Source organism: Anguilla rostrata, chromosome 7 (genome assembly GCF_018555375.3).
Source record: "Anguilla rostrata isolate EN2019 chromosome 7, ASM1855537v3, whole genome shotgun sequence".
NCBI classification, from domain to species: Eukaryota; Metazoa; Chordata; class Actinopteri; order Anguilliformes; family Anguillidae; genus Anguilla; species Anguilla rostrata.
In genome coordinates, this window is record NC_057939.1 from 27762828 (window position 1) to 27775825 (window position 12998).

Genomic DNA, 12998 nt, shown 5'->3' on the forward strand with positions numbered 1-12998 from the left:
TAACCTAGTAACTCCTGCAGGTATTGAGTTCTGGAGCAAAGTGAACCTTTTGGCACGGTTGGAATCTGCCAACATTCCAGGTTGTCAGGGCATATCCAATGCCAAAACAGCACGGCGAGATTGGCACATTCCAGACTCTGTGTTACATAGGGAAGGACTACGGCACTGTAAGCTGAGAGGTACTGACGCAGCACAGACGCTGTATCAGCTGCCAAGACAAGCACAGGCTCTGCCCGACTCTGTTTCATAACCGTCAAAAGTAAACCATCCACACATAATCCCCAGTATCAATAAAGAAGTATAAGTGGGTAGCACACATGTTTATTTCTCCATGAAACACTGCCTTCCACAGAAAAAAAATCAAAACAAGCTGCCAGAAATATTAAAAACAGTAAAATTCTAAATGTTTTTACTGGACAATGTGCAGCAGATCAGCAGGAAGAGCAGCAACCAGCCTATGTAAATAACAAGATAAACCCAGGGTCAGGCTTTGGTCAGCTATTATAGACAAAACACTCATGAAAGGCAGAAAACCATATTTTCTTTTCAAAAATGAATGGAAAATTACCTGTGATTTTTGCTCGCCTTAAATGTGGTTTTAACTGGTGTTTCCCGAACACCCCATTGGAGAGGACAAAGCCAGGGTCAGTTCCTAATTGGCTGGTTGGCTGGTTGGTCACCATGAGCATGATTTTGGTGGCCAGCCAACCAAAGACTTTTCCCCAGCTTCGGCATATTATAAATACAGTTTTAAGGGGTGTTTTATTCCTCCTAGAAGTCTCAAACATGATGGACTGTGTGCATCGCAGTCAGAGCCAACCCCCGCAACCCCGGCCCCACCCTGCCCCGCCCCGCCCCGCCCCGCCCCGTCATGCCCGCACGGCAACGCTCACCTCTGCTCCGGAGTACTTCTCTGTCCTGCTCACCAGTTCGTCCAGGCTCACGTCGGGGGCCACGGGCATGTTGCGGAACTGGAGGGCCAGGATCTCCCGCCTGGTGGCGTCGTCTGGCAGAGGCACATACACGATACGGTCCAGCCGACCGGGCCGCATAAGGGCCTGTGGGACAGGGGCACAGACACGTCAGTACTGCTAATAAGGCTACAGAACAGCTGACTACGAGGACAGACACGTCAGTACTGCTACCATAATGAGGGCTACAGACACCGAGCAGTACTGCTACTACAGTGAGGGGTACAGACATGCTCAGTACCATGTCTAGTCTAAGGAGTAAAAACACCGGCAATCACCATACTCTGAGGGGTACAGACACCGGTAAATACCATATCAACTCCACTAAGTACAGACAGCGGTCAGTACAATACTTACTCTGAGGAGTACTGACACCAGGTCAGTACCATATCTACTCTGAGGGGTACAGACACCAGTCTGTACCATATCTACTCTGAGGAGTACTGACACCGGTCAGTACCATATCTACTCTGAGGGGTACAGACAAGGTCAGTACCATATCTACTCTGAGGGTTACAGACAAGGCCAGGACCATATCCAGCGATTGCCCCAGCCAATGGAATGCTGCGTCTTTGGACCGCAGCACATTTCAAAATCCATGTTTCACACAAATTCCCTTATGATAAAAATAACAATTTTGCCATAATATGCAAACTCTCAATAATGGTGCAATACATGCAGATGAAACTTGTAACAGAAGTGGCATAAAATAATCTAATATTTGGATCAAAAATATTTTTTCCCCACACAGGCTAATAATAATTTCTAAAAACCCTAGGAGCGATTTACGCATTCATTTACTCAAATGAAGCAAGTTACAGTGGTGCTACAGTGGCGTAGGCAGAAATTAATTTTTGGGGAGCTCTGTGAAAAAGCGAGTAGGCCGACTGGGTACGATTTTTAGGAGCGCATTTCACACACGCGCTATTCTTCGCTCCAGCGCTCCGTGGAGCTAATCCTATGACACTACTGAATTCCTAACGGCAATACGGTCATCGTCCTATTCTGCCTTTTGGTAGTACAAAAACACAATTATGTAAATATGTTTTTCTTTTATATATCAATATTATAGCAAGACTAAGTACACAAAAATGAGTGCACAGGTTTCACATAAACCCAAACCAACAATGCAACACCCTCCCTATAAAGTGTGCGTCCGCTCTTGACAGGAACAACTTATTAGCCCTAATTAATAGGAAATAACAGAATTAAATTCGGACTGCTGAGATGTACGCAACAAAGTTGAGGTGAAAACAAAGCCAGCACACTTAAAAACCCATACCCATCAAGCATGCTTTGCATTATAGCATTACATACCTTCACACTGGCAGAAAATCATCAGCTATACAACTTTAAAAGGCCAACAATGTTTCTATACAAACAAGATTTTTTTACTTCGGACATCTCTAGTGACAAACATTAACAACCTGTTAACAAACAAGACAACACCTTCAGTGATCACATTATAGTAACATTGCCTCAGCAGGCATGATGCAGAGGAGGTAACGTATAACTAATTCGGAATGCGCTTCTTTATGGAGGACAACCTTAACATAGTACTACTAGCCATCTTTTTTTATTGCGTGCAGTAACTCTTTTGATGTTCCAGAGTTCTAATGGGCTACAGTACAAGGATGACAAGCACCTAAAACGATTCAAATGCATTATTTAAAAATAAAAAAAATTGTCAAAAGTGTGACTCCTTGTTTTCTACTTTTCTCTGCAATGCTAAAACTGCTGTGGAAATATCGCGATCCATAAACAACACAATTGGCTCAAAGAAACAGGAGTAATTATTTTGTTGTGGTTCAAGTGTGGGTCATCGCCCGTTGTAATCTTCAAAAAGACCTCGGAACATTTGTGTTTATAGAATGCAGTATATGTTTTGGCCAGCGTTTTGGCCATCTCATTCTGCAGAAAAAAAAAATGCAGAATCCTGCATATCTACTCAGAGAAGTACTTACACCGGTCAGTACCATATCTACTCCAAGTGGTACAGACACCAGTAAGTACCATATCTCCTCAGAGGAGTACCGACACTGGTCAGTACTATATCTACTCAGAGGAGTACTGACAGTCAGTAGGATGTTCACTGAACTGAAAATGAAGCCTAAAAAATTCCATATCTACACCACTCCAGACTGACAAAGCTTATGGGGGTTGGGCTCAGCGACTCAACAGATTCACCGGAAGAGCAGAGATCACCGCCAGATAGCTGAGACAGCAGCGGGGGTGGGCGGTGGGGGGGGGGGGTGTTCCATGGCAACAGAGGAATAGTGATGTAGAACTGGACAACTGACACAGGCGTATATGCTCCGTAACCATGGAACCGAGGGGAGTGGGGGTGAGTGGGTTTCGACATGGCGGCTGCCCTCTGGAATTTGTTTACTGGACTGTCAGTTTTCACACCTTCCGGAAGGCTCCAAGGCCAGCTTAAAAAAAAAAACTGCCAAAACAGCGACCCGCTGACCTGATGTGGCCCTGATATATCCCTGATGAAAATTCTGCCGTGGGAAAGTGAGGGAGTACATGTTTTTCATACCCCTCCATGCCCACCCCCCCACCCCCCCCCAGCCACTGTATTTGCTACTGTGATGATGTCACTATCGCGCCCCAGTTGGCCAAGTAACATCCTGAGGATCCCAGCAGCGGTGACCACCTCAGGGAAAATGACTCCGTTGATTGAGGAAAACGGTTCTGCAAAAACAGGGCCCAGCGAGGGGCACAAACTCTGAGAACCTGCCCTTTCCCTTGACCTGTCCCCAACAGAGACCAGGCGGGGCAAGCGGGTGTGTGCGCGTGTGACTGTGACTGTGTGTGTACGCATGTGTGTGCATGAGAGAGAACACGTAAGCATGCATTTGTGTGCCAGTGTATGCAAGTGTTGGGTGAGTGTGTGCGCATACGTGTGTGTGTGTGTGTGTGTGTGTGTGTGCGTGTGCGTTTGTCTGTCTGTCTGTGCCAGTGTTGTTTCCTCTCCCATCCCCAGGATAAACAGCAGGCCATTCAGCTCCGCCCAAAGCTTCCCTGTAAGGATGCAGTCCTGGGCGTGGCCCTACCCAGCTCAGTCAACACTGGAAAACAAAGAGCGCAGTGTCACTGCTCCACACGTCACCAGCTGCCCTGTTCTGGAGTCACCGCCAGCAAACTGCTCTCACTGCGTCAGTCCAAATGCCACCCTGCGCATTTCCCACAAACCTTCTTCTAATGTTTCAGGTCAAGCCGGAGCCAACACTAATGATAAACTTCAATGATGAACAACAAATGATCAGAGTGAAATTTCTTTGGTTCGCAACAATCACATCAGTGCGTATTACTGCAGTGATACACTACTGCTGATGCAGGCCAGGCCTGAGTTAAAGAGCATACAGGGCTCAAGCATCCTCTGGAGGGCAGGCTTACAGATGAAGGAGCACAGGAGCTCAACCTCACAGATTTACATTAAAAATGAGCAAAAATCTGATTACTTTGTTTTAAAATATCTGCAAAGAGCGCCTGCAAGGAAGGCGCTGAATCAGTATAATAATAATAATAATAATAGTAATAATAATAATAATTCTTAAATGTTTAAATCTAATGACCAAATCACACACACATAAGCTTAGAGATAAAGATTAGTGTATGCACGTAAGCACACACAAGCACCACACACATGCGTACACGCACACAGTCACAGACAAGTGCACACCTCTTTCTCTCACTCTCTCACTCTCTTTCTCTCTCTCTCTCTCTTCCTCCCTCCCTCCCTCTCCGAACTGCATTAGTCATTCAAGTAGCCTGAGGCTGAGAAAGCCTTTTCTTCCTCTCTGAGAAGCAGGTCATCCATCACTAGAAGAGATACTTCCTGTTTTCAAGCAGTCCAGGAGGCAGGAACTTCCAACTTAAATACTTGGCTTGGCGAGCAAGGCCTTCGATGACAGACGCATTTCTGAGCGGCTCGCTCCACCTGACGTCTTAGTGCGGTGGGGGAGGGGTGGGGATGGGGGAGGGGCAGGGCTGGGGACTGGTCTAAAACTACACCCAGCTTCAGTATCCCAAATAAACAAAATGGATAGCACTTAAAAAAACATTCTTACATGTTGCGCAATTTTGAATGAAGGAGGCATTATAAATAACTATAATACATTTTTTAAAAATTATGATTACAAGTATATTGCTGTGCAAAACTGAACCCTGCCACATACGTTTTCCGTTGGCAAATGTGCTTTCCAAATACACTCCACACGTGGCCTTTGTGAATGCGCATCTTCAGACTCAACTGGGAATGTTCTTTCTGGTGATTATGTCTTTCAGGTTTCGAGGACAGCATTAAGTAAGGACACTTCGCATCGTTGAGCTGTATATCCATATCATGGAGAGCAACTGACTCACGTGTGATTTGAAACATTAGTACAGAGATTTCTGTCGGTTTGGTACAGCGCAACTTCTGCGCTGGGCAAAGAGTCAGGACACAAAAAGACTTCACCCCATAAAACCAGGACCATCCCGGACCAGGATACATCTATCATCTACATCTATCATCTATCATCTAGCCCTACATCTATCATCCATCATCCACCCATCCAATACAAAACTCCTGCTCTCCAACACTCTCCAAGCAGAGGCAAACTGTTTTCAATAACCACAAAAAAAGAAAAACATTTTCCTTTCTAGCGGGCAGCAATCTGGCGGCAGAGGGACAGCAGGAAAAGCCGGATATTTTGGGAATCTCTCTCACATCATCCGATCAGATTAAAAAATTCAACTTGGAGAGGAAATGAGGGATGCCCGTGCTGACCCAAGATAAGCACATGGTATCTGAGCCTGAAGTGTGATCATATAACCTCTCTCAGGGCAGCAGACCAGTGAGCCATGCTGGGAGTCTGAATAACAGCTAGGCTGGTCCTCGAAGGAGGGGAGGTCGGCGTTGCGCTTTACATTACATTACATTACATTCATTTAGCAGACGCTTTTATCCAAAGCGACGTACAAAAGTGCATTTTCATGATCGTAGACAACTGCTGAACACGGGTTCAGTAAGGTACAATTACTTATTTTGTAAAGCTATTTCTAGCCGAGAACAAAGAACACTATCCTGGTCTAACATCTGCAAAGCCAAACTAGGCAGAAGAATAAGCTAGAGTATTAGGACAAAAATTATGAAATCTGAAATGCAGGTTCCCTCCCCAGGTGGAGAGCAACAAGGTTGCGAACTCACGCTGTTGGCATCAAACACAGGCTTGCGGGCTCATTCTTGCACTCTCACGCCACTTGAATGCATCTCACGCTAAATAAAAAGCTCATTAAGGAAAACAAAGTTGCTCCCGAAAGAAATGATGCATCAGCTCGCGGAACGAAGTACCAGAGGCTCTTAAACATTAGAGACTGTCGATTGGCTACCTATCTCCAACAGCAGCCTACCCAAGTCCCCGCCCCCCCAGTGAAAACATTTCTGATGACGTATTTATTTATGAAATTATGGTTGAGGAGCCTTCCGCCCAGGACCCAACGGTCCTTCTTTAACAGTCCTCTTCATTCTTACGATCTATTCTGTTCCTGACCACACCCGCCTCTCCAGTTCCCCGCTTTGCGTTCCCTGCTTTGCGAGATTTCATAGCATTTAAATTTGCTTTCAGCATTATTCTCTGTTTTCTGTGTGTGCATGTGTGCGTGCCCGTGTCTGTCTGCGTGAGTGTGCATGCGTGTGCACGCGCATGGGTGTATGTATGGATACGCGTGTGTGCATGTGTGTGTACACGTGTGTGTGAGTGTGGACGAGCAGCCTTAACATTCCCGAATGTGTAAAAATTATCTGGAATAAAAGGTTTTCAGCACCACAGCATGTTCTGCCCCTCCCTGAGTCAGCACCCCTAACAGGGGGGCAGTAAAAGGGAGGCCCAGGTAAGAGAGCTCAGTTACATACATTTATTTAGCAGACGCTTTTATCCAAAGCAACGTACAAAAGTGCACATCACGGTCATTGGAACAACTACAAAACACAAGTTCGATAAGGTACAATATTCATTTTGTACAGCTATTTATAGCTAAGACAGAACCCAGGAAAAAGAGCTCAGGTAAGAGCGCTCAGGTGAGACAGAACCCAGGTAAGAGAGCTCTGATGTGACACAGGCAAGGTAAGGGAGCTCAGGTGAGAGTTGAGCCTGCCAGGCTCTGTGCAGCATGTGTGTCCCACACACAGATGCTGACAGAAAGTCATTCAGTACAGCTGAAAAAAGATATTGGTTATTAGAACAGGCTATATTATTGGCTGTTAGAACTTGCGTGGAAAAGCAAGAGAAAATTAGTGATGCTACAATTTTGCAACACAGAAAAGCTCACTTCCAATCAAGAGGCAAAAAGGATATAACGTACACACAAACAATACACATATACACACACATACACAAATAAACACACACACACAGTTTTACAGACTTCCCCTTCCTGCCGAGTGTGTGAGTGTAAACCCTGCATGTCCACTTTCCTTCATCCATCAGGTTTGATTAGCACATGGGGCCTTCAACAGGATGGGCCCCCACGGAGCCGGTGTGGAGAGCTGGGGCCCAAATGCCATGGAAACAAAAGAAATGCCAGGAATTCAGCCGCTGCTTCCCTGTCCCTCTCTCATTTTCTCTCCCTCATCTTTCTGCTTATCCGCTTCTCTCTCTCTCCATCTCATTTATTCATAGCAGGGTATGTACATAACTGTGTGTGTGTGTGTGTGTGTTTGTTTGTGTATATGTGTGTGTTTGTGTTTATTCACTCTTTCTCCCACTCACTGTTCTCTCCCTAGTTTGTGAACACAGGAAATGATTGCAGTGAAATCCCTCATGGAAAGCCCCCCAACAAATACAAAAAAACACACGCACACACACAATCCCCTGGTCTCTAATGGTAATAGCCATCTTTCCAGGGGGAATAACGGGCCCCACGTTTGATTTAGCGAGCGGAAGTCCTGCGACAACAAACAGAGCTGATCTGGCCGGGGGCAGGAGGGGGGATAGGATAGGGGCAGGAGTGGGTGGAGATGATATGAGCGCACAGCTGTGTGTAGTTACAAGTGCTCCCCCTTCCCATTACCCTGAGACGCCCACAGCCCTCTCAATGACCATCAAATAAAAGGCGCTACAGCAGGATAGGGCCCGTATATGGTGGGATACCGCCCCAAAAAAACCACAATGGCTTAACTGTCAATCTTTACAGTAGGTCAGACTGACAATGGTGGGTGTGTGTGTGTATGAGTGTAGGGGTTTGTTTGTATATGTGTGTGTGTGTGTGTATGCGCGTGTGCATATATGTACGTGTCTGTGTTTGTGTGTGTGTTTATGTATGTGTGTGTGTGTGTGTGTGTGTGCATGCACATGTGCGTGTGTGTGTGTGTGCGAGCATGTGTGTGTGTAATGAGTGCTCTTTCTGGTTTCCATTGCCATAGCTGCTCGAATTAGCATTTGACTGACCTGCAGCCTGAATACCAGAACACAGGCATTTAAGGAAGTGAGGGAAAAAAACTGATTTTTCCAGCTTTCCAAAAAGTAAGAAAATCTATGCTTTGTGGCCATTCATTAAAAATTATACAGAGCAGCAAGGTAAATGTGGGAGGGACTACTGGCAGACCACAGAGAGACCCTGTGATGTCATGTCACATAACTGTGATGAAGCTCCACGGTTCAACATACTAGCAGCCAGTTCACACCCTGGAAAAAAGGCATGTGGACCTCTAGCCAAATAGTGACTACAATCAATGATGAAACACACCGAAAACCAGAGTCGCCATCTCCACCTGCCCCGGGCATGCCCCCTCCCGGGTCTACCCCCCTATGACACCATCCTTCGCTGAATTAATGAGGCACAGGAACCATAGCTGTGAACAAGATTAATTTACTGCGTACACCACAATGCATCACCAGCATTCAAACTCTTACCTGAACGTGAGATTACAGGTGGTGTGAAAGCTGTTGAGGGGGTTGGACACCCCCCCCCCTTATTTAGAACACTGCAGCAATGCTCAATGCCAGGCCCCGCCCCACACCTACTTTGCCAGTGACACTGGGCTGATTTATGGCAGGAGGATGGAAGCAGTGAAAACGCTTCTCTCTAGGTGTACAGAAGCAGCTGTCTCCTAATTGTGTCCTGTCAGTCAGAATGATTTGTACCTGTCTCTCTCTCCCTACCAGTCACTCTTTCTCGTGTATTCCCTAACCTTTATAGTGACTGCGTGCATTTTTTATTCTTTTAAAAAAATAGTTTTAGGTTCTAGGCCTGTGAATCTTGCTTTTCTTTTCTTTTTTGCTATTTTTTGTATGTTGGTGTATTTGGCACCAGCTCAGGCCTGGGGGAGGAATCTCAGGTCAGTGGAAAAGCATATCCACAGAGGTTGGGGGGGTGGGGTCAGACAAAAACCCTCTGGACTTCCGTGGCTAGACCAGCACACTCAGTTTTGTAGGGCAGAACTCCATTCCGGGTCAGATGGGCTGTTGCCATAGCAATGACCCCAGGGAAAGTACTGACAACACATGGATGGGCGGGGGACACTGTGTGTGTGTGTGTGTGTGAGTGTCAGTGTGAGAGAGAGTGACAGAGAGAAAGAGAGAGAGCTGGGTTGGCAGAAGGAAAGACAGAGAATGACAGAGAGGGAAAATGAGAGAGATAGAGAGCTCACTGGGTGAATCATGGCCAGTCTAGAGCCAGTTTCCAGAATCGCACAAACGTAAACTCCAGCTACTAGTACCGTTCTTGTCAGCATGGCGTTTGCAGCATTTGCAGCGTCTGCCTTTGACAGATGCTGGGAGTACAAGGGGGAAAAAGGAAGAAAAGAAGACAGAAAAATAGCTAAAAGACACTTAGCAGAGTGGAAGACTGGCCCTTTCACACTCAGTTATGCAGGAGCTGAATCCTGCTCTTGAGCCTGAGAGAGCGAAGAGGAGCAGGGTTCTGCTGTGAGCCCATGTGACCCGGCCCGATGAGAGGGCGATTTGTCAGACCAGCGCATCACCAGCTTGCTGCCAGCAAGCCCGCCGGAGGCCGCAAGCCTTTCTAGGAAAAGGAAACAGTTTGTTTATGGCCCGGCAGAGATAAACCCACCAGACCTCCGTGGAAACCATGCAGGATCACTGTTACATCAGATGTAGTCACATGACAGCACCACAGAGCTGCACGGGTTGCTTTTTTTTTTTTTTTTTTTTAAACAATGCCAATACCATCGGCCTTCAGGAGAAGGGGTCTCGAACTGGGGTCCCGAAAGGAGTCTCAGGGGTCCTCTATAAAAATGGCCTCTCAAAATATATATCCTCTATAAAAATGGCCCCTCAAAGAATAGTTTGCATCCAGTTCCACTTAAGGCATACTTCAGAAGGCAGCAGCAAAGAAAATGGTCGTTACATGAGTAAAAGAACAAATATGCCTCTCATGACTTAAGTCCTTGTTCTTGCATGTATCCATGTAATTCATATTTCTATATTAATACACATTTTATACCTTCACACAAAATAAGCCTTGTCTAGCTAGTCTAGTTATTATGTTTGTGTGCAAAGGCACAGGCAGTTAAGAACCCTTCGGGAATGAGGGTGCTTCAGAAATGTTAATAACTTTGAAAGACTAGCAGCAAGGTAAAATAGTACTGTTTCAGCTTATTCCATTCACTTGACAAACAAGTTGAAATAGTCACAAAATATGAGTGGGACAGCACGACAACATTATTTACACTCACTTTCTGATAGACGCAACATAATAAAATTGAGCACATCACTTTGTGATTCACAACAGTCATAAAAATGCTACCTTATTAAAAGCAGCATTTATCATTGTGAGTGTGAGAATGTAACATATTTGTTCATTACCAAGAAGTTGAAAACTACTGTACAAATAAAGAGCTAGAAGAGTACATGTGTATCCGGACTAGACTGAGAGCACAAAGCAAGTGAGGCATGACTGCAGCCATATCGTAAAACACACAGCATCAACAAGGGAGGGAGCGCAGAGGAAACGGCATCAGCTGAAGAGGAGGATGCTTTTAGCCACGCCGCGTAACCAAAATGTCTCATCGCTCTTTGAATTGATAAAACATCCACAAGAATGTACACAGTTGCGCTCGATTCATTACACCACTCCCACAAACTTTTTCCAAACTCGTTGATTTCAGATGGATCTAACAGGGGATGGCATATTTGCATTTTTAATCAGGAGAAAGTGTGACTCCATTCTATTTAATGCTCATTCTTTTTGCAACAGTAACAAGAATGGAAAGTTTCTATGTGCTGTATAATAACGATCTGTATTCTATATACTGCATATGGAAAGGCAGAATTTCTCCGTCTTCATCCAGGTTCAGACCCTGTTGAGCTGACTGGTCAGTCTGTGAACTGGCATAATTTAGACCGGCTTCCATGTGTACTGAAACTGGGTCTACTGCAAGAGAGGCGTCACCATGGCGCTGTCCTGATTGACAGGCTGCTCACACATTCCCCTCCACAGGGACTCTTCCTGGGGGAGGTCTGTCTACAGTGCTGAGCTAAATCTGCCCTGAGGAGGAAATCCCCCCCCTCCTCCCCACCACCACCTCTTTATTTAACTCCTGAGACCATGCTGAGCACAGCCTGGCACTCAGGAAGTCCCCACAGGGAACACACACACACACAGAAACACAGACACACACACACACGTGCGCGCACACGCACACACGCGCACACGCTCATGCGCACACACTGATTGCCCCACAGCAAAGGATGAAAGGATGCAGCCTATCCTTCAGGAACCAACTTCCTGTTTACTGCCCCTGACCACAAACTGCCACCTGGGGGTTAAATGTGAGGGGGCGGGGCTCCCCGGTCTCTCCAGGGCACACCACTGATTGCAGAGGGCAGAAGGGACAGCTCTGAGGGTATTTATAACCCGCAGCCGTTCCTAGCCTGCAATGGCACAGCCCCAAAGCAGCCGCCCAGCAGGCCCAAAGCAGTCGTGCAGCTCCCCTGAGCTCGTCCGCTTTAAATCTGTCGAGAGGAAACATAGGCCTCTTCCAGGAGCTCTGACTGCCCCCAGCACTGGGGATCTGTTAAAAATATCTGGGGTTTAAGTACGCTTTACAAAAAAAAAAGAAAAAGGAAAATTAAAAAAAGAAAAACGTAAACCGTGGTCAAACTGCACAAGAGTTTTTCAGAGTTAAGTGTTGTGAGCTAACAGCAGAACGAATTTGCCCTCTCCGATAAAAGAGGAAACATGTAAAGGAAAAGCTGAGTTAAATAAACCCAAACTGCTGTGGTCTCCCTGTTGCAGCACACGGATGCATGCTCCGCTCGGCGCTAACCTGCAGCAATTGTGGGGCGATTTCTGTTCAGCACAATAAAGAGACGTTAGGGTTAGCGGACAGATGGTCGTCTGTCATCCCGTGGATCACGGACCGGTACAAATCACCCAATAAAGAATGCACAGAACAGCAGACACAGTTTATCTGCACAAAACCGTTTATCTGCACAAACGATATAAACCTGCACAAAAATAATCTCCTTTCATACCTCTTACTCACAAGCTCCACAGATTTCTTGTTTATACAAGCAAATATGATCCCCCGAGACCTGGGGACATCTTAAAATCTTTAGGAAAGGATACTCAGAGAGGACCATGCGTTTTTGGGAAATTTATCTGATTGCTATCTGCTTCGGGAAAATGAAGTGTGTAATAGTCAGTGGTGTGTGTGTGTGTGTGTGTGAGAAAGAGACAGTGCGTTTATGAGTGTTTTTGTGTGAGTGGTTGTGTACATGTGCATGCGTGTGTATGTGTGTTTGTGTATGTGCGTGAGCATGTGGTTGTGTGTGTGTGTGTGTGTGTGTGTGATTTTTCTCTGTTCAGTAGATACTCTGTAATGGGGAGCTCTAGCCCCAGTGGTGCACCCTCTCCTAACTCACAAAGCTCCAGACTTCAACACACTCTCATCCATATGGAAAAACACTCTTTCTGTTTTATTCCACAAACACTTTCTCCTCATCAGTTTAAAAAAGATAAACAGGGTTTTCTCTCTGGTACTTCAATAAAAATGCAAATACTTTCAGAGGTAGG

The 12998-nt window shown here is 45.9% G+C and overlaps 1 protein-coding gene across 3 annotated transcripts in view; it reads right to left on the reverse strand.

The window, feature by feature from the left end:
- Positions 1–12998, reverse strand: part of afg2a (AFG2 AAA ATPase homolog A) — a 102631-nt gene that overhangs the window by 25531 nt on the left and 64102 nt on the right. For 2 of the 3 annotated variants that reach the window (XM_064343994.1, XM_064343993.1), the window contains exon 15: positions 894–1058. In XM_064343994.1, the coding sequence (XP_064200064.1) occupies positions 894–1058 (165 nt within the window). Of the gene's footprint in view, positions 1–305; positions 456–893; positions 1059–12998 lie in introns of those variants that run through there. The other variant, XM_064343995.1, reaches the window with a different exon arrangement.